Raw genomic sequence first — 15,879 nt, forward strand, 5'->3', positions numbered from 1 at the left:
GTAAAAAGCATTAAAGCAAAAGTGAATAGTTTTGCTCTCATGTAATTGGTTGAAAAATGTTCTTGTGAGGATGGGTTTGGCTCGAGGGTGGCTGGCTGCGGCCAGCAGCGAGGGGATGGTGGCACGCTGACTGCGGAGCTGCGGGCCAGCGTTTGCGGTGGGAATCAATGGCAAAGAAAACCCTTTTGCAGGATCGAAAATATGTAAAACTTCACCTTGTAATTTCTCCCTTCTTGGTACCCCTGTCCGAGGGCAGAGGCCTCCCGGGCAGCTGCGTGGGCTGGAGGGGCTGTGGGTGCTGCTCTCCCGGGAGGGCTGCGGGGCACTGAAGGTCTCACCCCCGGTTGTCTCCACGGGGTGTTCTTTAAAGCACCGCTTCGTGCCGGCGGAGGCTGAACGAGCGGGAGCCGCTGCCCCTGACCTCTTCCTTGGACCAAAAAGCAGTAACTTCCTTCGCCTTGGCTCGGTTCCCCCCTCGGCGCGGTGCTGCTGGCCGCCGCCGGCGGGAGGGAGAGGAGGCAGCTGACAGCCCGGGAGGGCGGGCAGGGGTGGTGCAGGGCGCTGGGCTGCGCCTCCCGGGGGTGAGGCCCCGTCCCCCCGCACCCCGCTGGCCCCCCGCTGCAGGGCTCGCACCCGCGCCCCGGCCCGGTGCTCCCGGCCCGGTGCTCCCGCCGCCGCGCGGTGGCGCCATCGCACCGGGGAGCGCCGCGGGTGCCCCGGGCAGCCCCGCCCCGCCCCGCCCCGCCCGGGCAGGGCGGCGGCACCGCCGGGGCAGGGGGCGGCGGGTCCCCCTCCCCCCCCCCACCCCCGCCCCGGGACGGGTGCCGAGGCGCGCTCCTCCCCGCGGCGCGGCGGCCCGGGGGGCTGCCGTCGGGGCGGGAGGAGGAGGAAGAGGAGGAGGAGGAGGAGCCCCGGCGGCAGCGGGCAGAGGCGCGCATGGAGCGGCCGGGGAGCAACGGGAGCTGCCCGGGCTGCCGGCTGGACGGGGCGCAGTCGGCGCGGGCCGCCGCCACCGCCCTGGCGGCCGTGCTCATCTTCACCATCGTGGTGGACGTGCTGGGCAACGCGCTGGTCATCCTCTCCGTGCTGAGGAACAAGAAGCTCCGCAACGCCGGTGAGCGCGGGGCGGGCGCGGACGGCGGCGCGGACGCGCTGCCAACTTGCGGGCGGAGCGGTACCGCGCAGCACCGCACCGCGCCCGGGGCTCCGCCGCCCCCAGCCCCGCACGGCAGCGCTCCCCGCTTGCGGCGGGGCGGGAGCCCGCGGGGGCGCGGGGGTGGGCGGGCAGCAGCCGCGGGCAGGACCGCGGTCCCCTCCTCGGCACCGGAGCGGTGAGGGGCGTCCCTGCCCCGGGAAGGGGTGGCGAGCTGCCGATGAGCCAGAGGGTAGCACCCGCTCGTCTCTTCTCTCCGGCGGGGTTCCCGACTCGCTGTCTGTCTGTCCCGTACCGCTGCTTCTGTCCTCCAACTTCTCGGAACTTGTGTCTCCCAGAGGCAGCGGCAAAGCGAGGAGCCCGAAGTCACGTCGCGACTCAGGTAAAGCCGGCGCTCCTTCAGCCAGGGCCGTGCTGGGAAGGAGCGAGGGAAGCAGGCGCTAATGCGGAAACCTCCAAGTGCCAGAGTCAGGTGCAGAGGAAGACTGGCTGCTCGCATTTTTAAGACGAGCCTACCACAACGCTGAACACTTGCTTTTGTGTCCCAGCCTTGCATCTGTTTTAGCATTTTCATCTTAAAGATGTGCTGTAGCTGACCAGCAGGGCGAAGATTGTCCGTGTCTTTTCCACGTGTAATTTGAAAGTCTGTTTTGGAGCTTTATGTATTGATCTCCCTGATGAGTCAGTCTAGGAAAATTGTTAAATTGATATTAACCATTTTTAAGGAGGCTGCATTTGTTGAGGGTGTAATATTTTTTTGCCTTCAAAGTCTAGCTATTTTAGCAAAGATGTAACATTGGATATAAATTTATATCAAAGAAATAACACTGGATATAAACTGCTCTGTAAGGAATTTCAAGTAGTCTGTGTAGTGCTGCAGAAAACATACTGTGGAGTATGTTTTGCTAAGGACTACACCACTGTCTGCTTTTACAGTGAAAGACATAAAATGACCTTTGGTTTTATAGCTTGTAAAATGGTTGTAATGAAATGTCTCCAGTGTTTATAATGCGTAAGACAAAGTTGTAAGTATTTTGGAGATGCTGATCTCTCTCTGTCTCAGTCTTCTGTAAATATGGAGTAACTCAACAGAGTTTGGTAAAAGTAGCTGACGGGTAAGACTGACAGGACAATTTCCCCCCAGTGCCTTTAATATTTGATTGATTTATTAATGATAGCACACAAACGGCTATTGGCTTGGGCAGGCTCTGGACGCGGTGACCTCGACCAGCCAGTCACACTCTAACTGGTACATGAAATGCAGCCCAGAGTATCCGCAGTACACGAACATGCTGAGAACTTTAATATAGTTGGGAAAGGCATTTTCCACTCTCTTCAGCTTTGCTTTAAAATGTGAGCATTGTGAGCTTGTGATCAGTGGTTCTGGGAAAGAAGAATAGAGACCTTCCCCTCTCCCCAGCATAACTAGTAGTTTTTGTTATCTGGCTGGTTGGGCAGCAGGCAGATTTGAAACTATTTAGCTGCTTTTATCACCTTTCACATTGTTAATCACTTGAATGCATTTGATGTCTTAAGACTGCCACCACTGTGAGTTGAGTTAAAGTTCCTGTGAAAGTGAAAAAGAACAGCTTTCCCCTGAAGTGGCCATGGAGATATTTTCCAGATCTTAATCCGTGTCAGCAGCCTGTTGCCTGCTCTACATGCAGGCTACTGGGATGTACGAGTAAACCAACACAAGTGAAATCTTTGTTAACCTCCCCGATTTGTGGGGAGGTGCCTCTTGGTGCACACAGAACGTGAGCATGACTAGTGGGGAATTCAGTGTTACACGCTTCAAAGCAGCGGTGAGAGACCCATCCCGCTCCGTTGACCTGAGGATCCTTCCTCCCTTTGTCAACAGCCTAAACTGGGAATGCCTTTGCCAAGTCACTGGAGGGATTCAGCAGCAAGAGAGGAAGGTGGTCAGACTGATCGTGCTGGTCTGAAGTTCAGTAAGGTAAAATGTCTAACCAGCATCTAACTGTTGTCATCTTGTTTTGCTGAAAAGTTCACGTGTGTTTAGGGTGTTCAGACTGCATCCTGCATCCGCCCGTGCTCTCTGCCTCCCTGGATGCAGAACGAGAAGTCAAGAGGTCTCAGCTCAGTTCATGCTCCTCCTGACATGTGAGCAACGCCGTGAGTAAGGGGGGCTCAGCTGGAGCACAGCAGCCAGGTTGAAGTCCGTTGGACAAAGAGTTTCTTTGCTTATGTTCAAACCTACCCTAAGCCAGTCCAGTAAATGAAAAGGACACCTAGTATGGATGTGTCAGCTCTTGTGAAATCCTGGAACTGCCGAGCCCTCCATTTCTGGAGCAAGCTCATAGGGAAGCTAGCAAAAGCCCAGCTACAAGGTCATCCAGCTGGAGCTAAAACTGAATTGCCAGGATAAGCTGGATTCGGGCTGGGATGTGAAATTGGCACTGCTTCGGTGGCTGTGGCAGGTGATCACTCTGGTGGGGATGGGGTTTTTGGTCCATCCCCCTGGACCTTTCTGCAGTACTTGGCACGCTGTAGCACCTCTGCGCAGCCTGTAGCTACAACGGGCAGAGGGTATGAGTGTGGCTGTCGGGCACCGTCTCACAAGGGGTACCCTCAGCGGTGTGGTCAGCTGCCTGGAAAACACCAGCAGTCGCCTGGAGCTGAATGAGCGGAAGGAGGTGAGTGATGCCTGTGGGCAGAGAAAATCCAGGTTCACTGAAAGCCCCAGGGTTCCTCCGTGGTGGACAGTTCATGTCCACAGATCAGTCAGTCATGCTGGAGAACTGCAGGCATTAAGCTTTCCTACAGTAACATCCAGCTACCCAAACGCTCCGAGCTGCTTGTATGGGCCGAGAGCTTCAAACAAAGCTCCAGGCTTTGGTCCGTATGGCCACAGTGCAGAGCATTTAGATGGTTGAGGGTGAAGGGTGTGGGGAATAACTCTGCTCCTCTGGCAGGAGAGATGTCTCTATGATTTTCTGGGAGGCAGGTGAGAAGGGGTGAACTTTTTTGGTGGCTGAAAGCCATCACAAACCTGGCCACCTTCCTACTGGCACTGGTGGCGTTTAAAAGCAAAAGGCCTGACCTCTAAAACTTTCCAGGAGAAATCACTCCTCTCTCCTGGGAAGGTGTGGCGTATGTTGGGTGGGTGTTGGTGTGCCCTGTGCTGTTACTGGAAGGCGCTCAGAGTGCTGAGCATGGGTTAGGGCCCATGTAGGGAATAGTACGAGTGAGCCATGTGTCAATGTGGCATGCGCAGGATCATGACCAGCCGAAAGCTGCCGGCATGGCTGAGTCTACAGCTTTTCCTGTGTGGGTCCTGCTAATGTCACAAGTGTGAAAATCTGCACTAAAAACAGCCAATATTTTTCAATGAGTTAGCCTGCTCTTTGGGCAAAGGCTCTGGAAATACCCTTCTCTAGCTCTCCTGAACTTGCTGTAAATTTAGGCACACAGCAAAACGTGCATTCCCTGAAAACTCACATCCCCACCTGTGCTGCCTGGAGCTTTGTGTGCAGAGAGCGATTTCTGCCACCTCATGGGCCCTTTTCCCTCATGGAAACATTGTCCCTCTGGGGAGCCGAAGCCTCCGTGGGGGCAGGCAGTGCAGATATAACTCTAATGAGGTCACTGGGCTCAACCGAATTTTAATCCACTGGATATACACTATACATTGATGTTTGCATAGTGGTGGGGATTTTGTTCTCAGACTGTCACACTGGCCAAAGTCAAGCGTCACACACAAGTCTGCATGTATTATGTCAACACAGTTACCTTTGTCAGCCAAATGTGTACTCTTAGAAGAAATATTAGATCAGTCTGACAAGCCCCTACAACCAGGAAACTGTGTTGACTAGCACTAATTGTGTTTCCTTCTCTGAATAGTGGCCGTTCCCTGCCTCTGCCAGGGACCACAGACAGGGTAAGCAGCCTGCACTTCCCAGGTCAGGCCGTTTCCCCTCTGAAAATATTGGCGCAATGCTAAGTTTTTGTTTGCTCTAGTGGGGTTTTTTATTTATTGTTCCAAGACCTCTGGAACTTCCTGGCTGGCCTGGGACATGTTTCTGGTTGGTTTTTTTTTTTTTTTAAGTCAACGTTAGGGATTTGGTGAGCTCCTTCATACACTCTGACGTGCAGGTTTTCTACTTACAGATGTGAAAAATGGTTAGCAGACAGTGTTGGGTCTTTCCAACTTGCTTTTCAGGGAGTTTGTTGTAGCTGAGGTATGTGTCATCCTCATCTGCAAGTATAATGCTTATACTTTCTACATCTTCTGTATCGGGATAATTTCACTGTACTTTTTAAACATCAAGTCTATCGTATTGATAGATGACTGCTTTTTTTCCCCAATAAACCTATTCCCATTAGGTTTTTTTGATATCTTTTAGCTTTCTTTATAAAATGTGTTGATTTCCAGCTACTAATTTTATAGTGGATTTTCTATCTGTTACATCTTTTGTTTATTTTTTAATTTGGCTCTTATCTTAAAAATGCTATTTTTAAACCGAATAAACTTTTTTTTTATTACAGTATTGCTTTTCTGGGGGGGAAAGAAGGGCTTTACTAAAGCATCTTTCAATACCTCCCAGTAAGCATTGTCACATTTGCTTGTATTTACGTGTTTAAGTTATTTTTGTGTCTGATTTTCTTTCTAGTTTTGGCAGACTGACCTTTTAGAGACGTTGTGTTGGACCATGTTCTGTTTCTTTATATCGAATGTAGTTGAGAGCTGTGATTGGTTTTCTTCCAGCTACTGCAGGATTTCCTTGTTCTAGAAAGCTATCTGTTATATGTAGGTGTGTGGAGATTTTTTTTTATTTTTTGAATTTTATTTCTTAGCACCACAAACCCTCCAGCATCTGCCACAAGCCTGAAATTACATCTTTTCTTTCTGTACATTGCGGGTAGATGCTTCAGGAGCTGCTCATCTGTTCTGCTGATTCATTTGTCTATAGCAAACTCCCACCAGTGCTTCTGATTTACCCAGCCTCTGACCCTCTGAAATGTCAGGGGCTCTGCAGCAGGTGTCTTGGCTTTCTGGTGGGCTCCGTTGAGGGACACGTGCTGTTCGTTGGTGAAACAGTTTGAAGGTTGCTGAGACTCTAGGGGACCCTGGAGCTGCACCCCCTTCCCTGCTCCTTGGGTCCTCTGATGTGGAAAGGTGACACCCGTCACCCCCTCGCTCTTAGCAGGGATGGGTGCCTGTGACATCAAATGGGTGAGCTGCTGGCAAATGGTCTTGCTGTTGCTCCTCTGCTGTTCGTGGGGAATAATCCATGACAGCGTTTGCTTTTAGCTTTGTTATTGACTCACTCAACTGGCCGTGGTGAATTTGCCGTATCGAGATGACTGTCAGGGATGCTCCCTCTGCCATCAACCATGGGAATGTTAACTGCAGCGACAGAGCTGCTCCGGAGAGGCCTGGCTGGGGCTTGGCACGGTGACTGCATGGGCTGTATGGTTGGTGCAGGGGAGTTGTTGGAAGTGCTCTGTCATGTGAGCAGTGGGGTGTACCTGAGTGCGCCCAGTGGGCTTTGGGAGTGGTGGAGCAGGTGTGCAGGTGGGGATGTGTTGGTCCCTCTCTGTGTCCCTCTTCCGCAGCCCCCTGCCCCTGTGGCTCTGCAGGTGGGTGCTGGGGTGGGGTCACCGGCTGCAGGAGGTGCGAGAAGTGGGATAGACAGCAGGATAAGACCTGTGAGAAAATTAATTTCGATTAAGGTAAAGCATGAGCTTTAAGTGTAATAGCAGTGTAAAGTGAAGAATGATCTTAACCTTTTTTTTCCTAGAAGGTGATTGGCATAGTGAGAGACAAAGGAATGGTGCTTTGCTTGGTCTGTGTTGCAGCTGCAGGGCACAGCCCCATGGCCAAACTGATTTGGAGAGGTCTCTGACAGCATCACCTTCATGTGCTCCAGCTTGGGTGGGGTTTCAGGTCGGCTTCCCACCCAGAGCCTTGCACATCTCTCCTCCCGGCAGTGCTGCGCTGGGCTCCTCCCCGGCTGCGGAGCAGTGAGGTGCCCAGAGTACCAAGGAGGAGGCTCAGAGCTGCCATCCTGCTCGGAGCAGAGTTCGCGGTCCCGTGCTGTGCTGCTCCCATGCTGTGCTCTGGGAGCTCTGGAGGAAGCAGCAGCTCGCTCGGGTGTGAGCAGTTCATAAGTTTTTTTGGAGTGCAGTAGCTTCAGAAATATTTCTATATTGGTCCTTCATACAGCTCCATGGGAGGTTCCATGGAGATTCCGTCCCATCAAATGTGTGAGGTCAAAGCAACCAACTTTTGGTTTTGGATTTTTCTTTGCTTTTTTTTTTCCAGGATAAACCCCTCCTCCTTACACTTCATGTAAAGGAGAGCATTTTTAGGAGTGCTGGATCTCAGAAGCCCCTTTGAGAAACTTTGCAGAACTTCCAAGAGAAATCTTTGTTCCTCCCCCTCCCATGACACGCTGGTTTTCAGGACAGCCGTCATTTGGGGCAGGACTCGAACACAGGACCGTAACTTGTGGATGTGCAGCTGGGGAACAGAGTTAAAAATACCAACAGTTACTCAGTAACTGAGCAGCGCTCAGCATGCACTTCAGGTGTACCGGTGGTTTGATAGCCAGGTGGCCTGTGGTCAAGTCAGTGATTATATGATAAATATAGGATTTGAGAGAACTGAATCAGGTTTCCACTAGAAACAGTAATTCTAGCATTTCTGAACTGAGGAGTATTTGTCTTTGCAAAGTGTTCAACAGAAGTGGTGTTACATGTTGGTGCAGGTCTCTATACAGTTACCCTCAAATTAGTTGAAACAAAATTCCTCTGATTAGGAAGATCTGTGTCTTGTACCAGGCAAAATAACACCCTGCCTCCCCAGCAGGGCCACCCTATCGACCTCAACAAGAGTTAGCAAGCCAGGTTCAGCCTGGTGCTGAGCTCCCTTTCTCCCTCTCTGAATCCTCCTAAGCCCTTTTCCCTTTCTTGCCTCTAGCAAAGGCTTTTCTTTTTTTCCTTTCAGCCTGAAAAAGCATTACTGCCCCAGGACTTGATGGTCCTGAAAGATTTGGGGAGCCAAGTACTGGCTTAGATAATAGCAAATAATTATTTACCTTGCAGACAGTCCTTCATCACAAGCTGGATCATGTTTCGGGAAGAGGGAAGGTGGGCAAACATGTTCAGAGTAGTTGTTCCCTTTGTGACTTGTGGAGTGATTAATTAAAAGGCTTTAAAAGACAACTTTCACATAATGGCCTATAAATAAAATGGAAATTAATTCCAGAGATGGGTTTTGTTTGCTGCTTTTTTTTCTTTTTGCATTTTCATTGCATTTTGTTTGCTTTTCTTTCTCTGCGCAGGATGTTTAATCCCTTTGAAGTCTGTCCCGCAGCAGAGAGCAGAGGCAGAGCAGGACAGGACCATCCTGTGGGCTGGTTGGCAAGGAGGTGCCTGTGCCACAGTCCCAGGACACTCCTGTCCCCAGCAGCCCTTGTCTGAAGGGACTGCTCTTTGTGGAAGGTGTAGAAGGAAACCCTTGACACAGCTTTCTCATGTTTAACTATTCTCCTCATGTTTAACTATTCTCATTCCCAAAAGCTGAAGTGAGGACCAGTGAGTCCCTCTCTTCTGAGACCATCTGCTTAATGTTTTCTGTTGAGAGGCCTCAGATCTTGCTTTGTTGAACATTCCCCGTGTCACCTTCTGATGTGATCTTGACAAACGCTGCGATGGCTGCAGGGGACTGAGGTCCGCCAGCCCAGGGTCCGACCTGCCCTGAATCCCTGCTTGTCCTTTGACTTAGATGCAACAACCATGGGCCTGGGCTTGGTCCTGGGTGAATTTCAGGCACACCTGAGCTGGACACCAGAGCTTCTGGGGAATGAGTGTGTCACGGCTGTGGATCCCCGGCCAGCATAAAAGGATCCAGGGTAGAGACGGGTTCAGCAAGGCCGGAGGGGACAGGAGGATGTGCAGATGTGAGGGAGGAGGGGGATAAGTGGGAATGCTGATGGAGGGATTAGAAACCAGCCACAGCAGGAAGAGTGCTGGTGGGGTGTGCCAACCACAGCCAAAGCAAATGAGGGCAGGCGGTAGGATGCTCTGACTAACCAAACTGCGCCTCTTCCCCGTCCTGAGAGGAAGGGTGGGGAGAGCTAGCAGCTCTGTCTGTTGCAGACATTTGACAGTGAGGGCAGGTGGGCTCAAGAGACCCTGGTGTCTCCTGGGAGGGAATGTAGCTGGCCCCATGGGTGCCAAGCAAGCACGCAGCCTACAGTTCCCATGGGCTATACGAGCCATAAATTAAATGGAGTCTAATGTATTTCACCTTAGTCCTGGCCCCGTGTCTGGCCTTCAGATCTCAGCTGTGAGTTTTATTTCTGCAGATATTGCAGTAGAAAGTAGAGCAAATTGAATCTTAATGGAGTGGGTGAAATCCACAGCAGAGTCACGTTTGGAATTAGGAATTGGAGCCCTGGCCCATGCTGCCAGAGGGAAATGCTGCCTGACAGCCAGGCAGGAGGGAGCAGCCTCCCCAGTGTGTCCACACCATGGCTCCTACGGGGCATGGGCTCCCCGCACGAGCTGACATGGGGGCACAAGGCTATCCTGCGGCTTTACCTCTGTCCTACTGTGGGGAGATTCACAAGGAGTGATTTAGGGAAAGGAGATCTTTTCCAGGTGGTCCAGGATTTTCCAATGACTTGTGCAGGGTGACTAAATTGCTTTCCTATCTGCTGCAGGGTGAGGAGAGCCTATTGATTTAAGTGACCACAGCACCTTAAGCCAGCCGTGGGACTTGCCTATGGACATGGCATAGGAGAGTTTGTGGAGTGGGCAGCAGGTAAAGATAAGAGGGAGCAAAGGACTGGGGTCCTGGTGCATGGGAATGGGTTGGGTTCTGCTTTTAGGGTGGAACTCCTGGAGAGAGGGACGATATGATCTGTGCTAAGGGCTAGTTCTGAACCTACCCAATCCACCTACTTATTCTCCTGCTTGTGTTTGCTGCCCAGTTTCAATGGCAGGAGCCATCCAGATATCACTGTCCTCCCACTTCTTTTTTGGCCCTAAGCCCCATCTGCAGGCTGGTGAAATGCTCTTGCCTGGCCTTTTTAGTGTTGTGCATTTGCCTTCCCAGTGTGTTCATCAGCCCTCAGCCCTCAGTCTTCCTTGGGCCAATGGAGAGTCCCTGACTGGGAGGAGAGCAGGGTCACACCAGCATTGGCAGGAGGGACCGGGGCTCGCCTGTGTGGCAGGTGAGGGGAAGAGCTCACGGGAGCTGTGTTTCCAGGCATGCTGACAGGGCAGGGAAGGTGTGCAGGGTTCCCACCCATGTCCCTGAGGGAATGGTGAGGTGGGGATGGCAGTTGGTTTCCAAGTAAAACCTAGTATTGCTCTTGGCTGGTTCCTGGGAAAACGGATTATACCATATTCAAAGTATTCACTCCTGGATTTAATAATATTGTGAAAATAACTTAAATGTGTTTCTTCCAGAACCTTATCGTATTCATGGGAATATTGGCTGTTTATCTGCTGGGGTTGCCAAGCACATACTCCAAAGCCAAGGTTCATGAAAGTCATTGCTCATTTAAATAGAAGGGGAGAACAATAGCCTGTGTCAGTACCTTTGATATAGCACAGTCAGAGAACAACGGCTGTGTATTGTACCATTCACTACCTGCAGCTTTTTACTAAAGTTTCTTGGGTCATATCTCTGTGTTGACATTTCTAGAGAGGCACCTTGGGGAGCAGAGCCAGGGCTGAGTGTCTGAGTAGCCTTCCTCTATAACTATGCCTTTTCCAAGTTAATTTGTTCTTCAGTCTCTGTACATCAAGGTCCTCCTTCCTCGTCCTTTGCTTTGAGATGCTCTAGAACTTTTTGAAAGTTGCCTCAGTTATGGAGGAGCTGGGAAGGTGGTGGAGGCCTCTCAACACTGGCCTGGTGTCTTCTCTGCAGAGCTGAAATGAGACACCCCAAATAAAAGCAAACCCCAGCCCCTGTGATTGATTCCCCAGCCAAGTGAAGTAGCCCAGGCTTATAGCACCTCCAGGGCAAGGCTGCAGCTTTTCTGTGTGGTAGGGGAGGAGGTCAGAGCTGAAATTCAGGAAGAGTCTGGCCAACGGTGCCAGGGGGACATGGGCATAAGGTGTGTTAACTTTACCTCAGGCGTAATAAACACCCTTTCCAGTCTGGTACAGAGATTAAAAGCAAGGTATGACAACATAAGATATCCCTGGAAGAGGCTTCCAGTAGGATTTGGAATAGTCTGGACTTGGCGAAATTCATATTCTTGCTTTTCTCTCACACTCTCCATTGGCCTTGCTCACGCTCCTCTCCCAACCTCCACTCTTCTGACTCCTGGTGGAGGGCAGATCACGCTCACACTACTAACAGTATCTGTTAATATCGGACTGAAAATATATCTGTATCTTCTGAGGTTTGCACAATTAACTTATTTACAAATGACCAGTGTGACCTCAGCATCTCTATGAACAGCAGCAGCAAAGATGAAGATGAGTTAAAAAGTTAGCTGTCCTCTGCTTTCCATCCCTAGTTCTGCCTGTTTTCTTTTTGGCCTTTCCAAAAATATTGGCACCATCTCTGGACTTTTCAGTGCCCTGCTTTGCAGGGAGAAATTAAGCTAGTATAAAGTAAACTGTTTCCTTTTATGCAGAGGTAGATGTTGTCAAGTCAGACATTATAGCTTGGCTTTTCCAGGGGAAGAATAGAAATAAATGAAACTTTTTCTTCCGTATCCAAGATGTGAGTGTTAGGTCAGCCACAAGCTCTGCCTTTATGTCTTAGGTCTTATGTCTTAGTCTTTCTACTAATCAAAACTGATTAGGCAAAACTAATTGGACTAAGTTGAAAGCTTGCTGACAAAACCCTTTAAGAGTAGGTGTAGTTGATAGGCGCTGAAATAACCAGATATTGCAGTACAGATTGCAAGCTCTGCCTCTCGCGTGCTTGTCCATGGGAGTTTCTGTAGGGAAGGCAGAAGTGTGATGCGAGAACTTGCAGAAAAAGGCACGTGTGGTGAGAGAAGGAAGGACTTGTTTAGTTGGAGGCTGTCAAGCTAATCTCTCCCTTCAAAGAGGCAGTCCTGCCTGCTGAGAGCTATCATGGCCAGCAGTTACGGCAAAGAGGAGAGGCGGGAGTTGCAGCTCTGTGCTGTTCTGGACAAGATGCAACCTCGCAGCTCCCGCAGGTGATCTGCTTGCATTTCCTGCTGTGACACATCTGGGTGCTCAGGGTGCAGAGCAAAGCCGCTCTGCACGTGCCAGCTGTGCCCTTGCACAGCACCCTGTGTTTTAAGGGTTTGACAAACCCAGCCTGTTGCAAGGTGCTCTCTTCCAGGGCACTTCTTGCCCAGATTAGGAGTGGACTGAACATCTAAGTGTATGCAGTGGTCTTCTGGTCCTTCAGAGATACACCAGCTTTATCCTCATAGGCAGACAGAACTTGCTAGGCAACGTACTCACGCTGTTCCTGACAGATGCTGACCAGCCAATTCTTAATGACCTAAGACGTCGCCAGGGACTTCAGAGGGCTCTGCTTTCAGGGGGACAGCTGCAGTGAACAGAACATTCCTAGCCTGGTCTAGATCAGCATTGAAAGGTAAGGTGATGCTGTCTGCCACCACCTAGCTAAGTGCTAAAAGGCAAGTCAGGACAGAGGAGCTGGGAACTGACTTGAAGGAAGACCTAGGTGGGAAAACTAGGGTTTCCTGTGCAAGGCAATGAGGGAGTAAAACTGGCTTGCCCTGCCTAATTAGGACAACAGACTAATTACCTGATGAGAGAAGCCTTCGTGGCATGGATGTACCATTGGAAGCCATTAATTAAAAGTCTTGCTAAATCCCAGGCTAGACAAAGCCTTTGAGGTTAGTGTGGGAGCAAGAAATAACCACTGGATGAACACCAGCATTGTGTCCCTTAGCAATCACAAAACCTTCTCCGACTTCTCTGTGGAGTCTTTAAAATCATAAATTTGCTTTGGAATATATTATACAGATACGGAAACAGAGCAGTGGGCAAGAGGCAAAAAGGGTCTACAAGGAGCTAGACAGTTTCAGCCTTCCTGTGACAGCATCTGTTCTTCCTTACTGGTATTTTGACTGTAGTTCTCTCATTTGTTATTTCTTTTTTGAGACAAATTTCTCCCAGAAGATGCTGGATTTCTTCTGCTTGATCCTTAGCTTTACAAAAACAGTTGCTGCTGCTGGACTGTTCCCATTGCTTTGATGAACCAGCCTTTCACAGTTTTTTCTTACCTTTGAAAGTGATTCTTTTGCCCTTTTGCAACAAATGTGGAGAGATACCCGCTTTTCCTCCCATGTGGAATGAAGACAAGTGATCAGCCTCTGATAATTTTTTCTTGGAATGTGATCCTGGTTTGTAATCAACCCTTCTATTTTCCTCTCCCCTGTTTTTAAATGAGTTTCAACCTCCAGCAGTCAACAAAACTGTGCTATGAAGAGGAGAGTCAGGTGGCAAACTGTGATCCCTCTTTTCCAGCTCCTGTGGTGTTCCTAACATGTGGGCAGAAGCTTCTCCCTTGAGGGTGATGCTGAACAGTATGCCACCACTGCCCTGGCTCCCACAGAGGTGGCACGAGTGTGTCAGGCCTCTGCTCTCACTGCCTGATTTATGGGAGATGCTACTTTGTAATGGACCCCCCAAGCAGATTTTACCCTATGGTTTAATATGCATGTGGGACATCCAGTTAATGGGCATGCACCAATGTATATATCTCGCTGGTGAAGTTTGGTTTTGATGGTTTGTACTCACAGAAGATAAAAGTTGGCAGAGAGGTGGCAGGCATGAAGGTAGTTTTGGTGTCAAGGTAGTTTTGTGTTGTGAAGTTGTTGGGTGCTGTGGTTCTGTGCTTGTTGCCGTAGGACTTGGGTGATAACCCTGTGTTGTAAGTGGCCTTACTGAAAAGCTCCAAGACGCTGGGCCAGCCTTTAGGCACAAGATGTCCTTAGCTGTGGTAAAATCCCCCCCCCCCCCAAGCTGGGGCGGAAGGATGCAGCATGTCAATGAAGAGGGATTTCTGAGCAGCCCTTTGTCTGGTTTAGCTTTCTGCCATGGACATCTAAGACAAGTTCATTTTGAAGTAGAAAGCTGTCAGGTTATTCTGCACTGTGTCACCCAAGAAAAGGACTTTTTTTTTTAAAGAGACAGAGAAGCCAATTCCTGCAAAGCATTACCTTTGTGCATGTCCTTCCACACATCCTTGCTTCTCTAATTCTGCTGAGACTGCTCTTTCACTGGGGAAGCCAGGAAGCGAGGGGAAAGGTGATGTGTCTGGGGCATCTAAATGCATTTGGTTGATGACTGCAGGATGAGAGTGCCAGCTTGGATGGGTGCCTGGCAGTGTATTGCACTTCTGCCTTTGGAAACCCAGCAGCCCTTTTGTTCTGATGAGTGTTTTAACTCTTGGACTTTCCTCAAAGCAGGGTTCTCTGTGTTTGCTGAATCCTTTTGAAAGTAATCGGGTGGGATTTGAATTGGTAGCCTACTAAACACCTGAACTAACTGGTGGCACAGCTGCGTTTGTTGTGGCATCCTAGCTGCAATGCTGCTAGCAGAGCATAAACGTGTTCCCCTTTGCATTAGAGGAACGGATGTTTTCCTGTGGGTCTTGAGCATGAGCGTTGGCGTTTTATTTCTAATAATTCTAATAGTAATGCAGTTAGAGTGGGTGCTGATCCCAGGACACGTCCATCCCTGCTGTATCACTTGCACTGGTCTTGCGGAGATGAGTTGGCCCTGGCCATGCGTGCTGCTGGAGGCTGCCCGGGGAGGCTGCTGGCCACGGCGGTGCTGCGTTGCAGAGCCAGTTGCCCTGTGGCCCTGCTGAAGGCTGTAGCGCTGCTGTGCTGGAGCATGACGTATGAGCTGCCACACCGATGGGTACTGCAGAGCTTGGTACATCGCTGTCGGGCGCAAAAGGCGATGCACGCAGTGTGTGTGATGGCCGTGTATAGGGCATTGAGCACCTGCCCTGTTCTCCTCCTGCGCATTCCTGGGGAGGAGGAGGGTGTGGGGAAGACAGCGTAGATTCAAGGGAGACATGACTGTCTCCCTCCTGGACTTCCTAGAGCTCAAAATAGTTGAACATCTCTGCTGTAATGGGAAGACAGATACTTTGCAATCATGCTAAAAAGGTAACACATAAAAGACTTCTGATTTGGCACCTTTTGTCCTTCTCTCTGGTGCCAACTTTAAAGCAGGCGAGATATCTGCTGGAGTGGCCTTGAAGTGGCACAGGAATAGCAACAGGGGAAACTGGAGTGGAAGTTCCCTGCAAAGCTGGTAAAAGGACAGCCTGAAGCTGAAATGTCATTCAGTTGCAAAAGAGATGAAAGTGGCTTTTGCTTGAATACAGCCCCTTTCTTATACCTCTGCCTGTGATCTTTGTGGCTATGTATTTGTCAAAAATGGTTTTCAATTTCCTGTTGTGGAGGGTGAGAGTAGTTAGAAAGACCTTGTGCTGGCTTTCTGAGCAGCTGGGAATAAACCCCAATGCTATTAATAGCCCTGCCACCAAACTGGGCCTGGCAACTTTTATTCTTATCCTTCACACTGAGGAAAGTAAGACAGAAGCTGTGATTTCTTTAGCATGGTGATGAGCTGTGGAGTGTAACAGGAGCATCCTGTCCAGGGGACTGCTGCTGGATGAATGCATTTCAGACCTACTATGTGCTGCTTACTCCATCTGAGACAAGGAGATTTAGAGATGTGGTACCTGGAAGAAGCTAAGATGTGTT

At 50.2% G+C, this 15,879-nt stretch overlaps 1 protein-coding gene across 1 annotated transcript in view; it reads left to right on the forward strand.

Annotated features, from left to right (window-relative positions):
• The first annotated feature begins 829 nt into the window (after nt 1-829).
• The window catches only part of GPR50 (G protein-coupled receptor 50), a 47,647-nt gene continuing 32,597 nt past the window's right edge, over nt 830-15,879 (forward strand). The window contains exon 1 of the mRNA XM_064463201.1: nt 830-1,114. Coding sequence (XP_064319271.1) covers nt 937-1,114 — 178 coding nt within the window. The 5' untranslated portion in view covers nt 830-936. The remainder of the gene's footprint in view (nt 1,115-15,879) is intronic.

The sequence above is a fragment of the Phalacrocorax carbo genome, chromosome 11 (genome assembly GCF_963921805.1).
Source record: "Phalacrocorax carbo chromosome 11, bPhaCar2.1, whole genome shotgun sequence".
Lineage (NCBI taxonomy): Eukaryota > Metazoa > Chordata > Aves > Suliformes > Phalacrocoracidae > Phalacrocorax > Phalacrocorax carbo.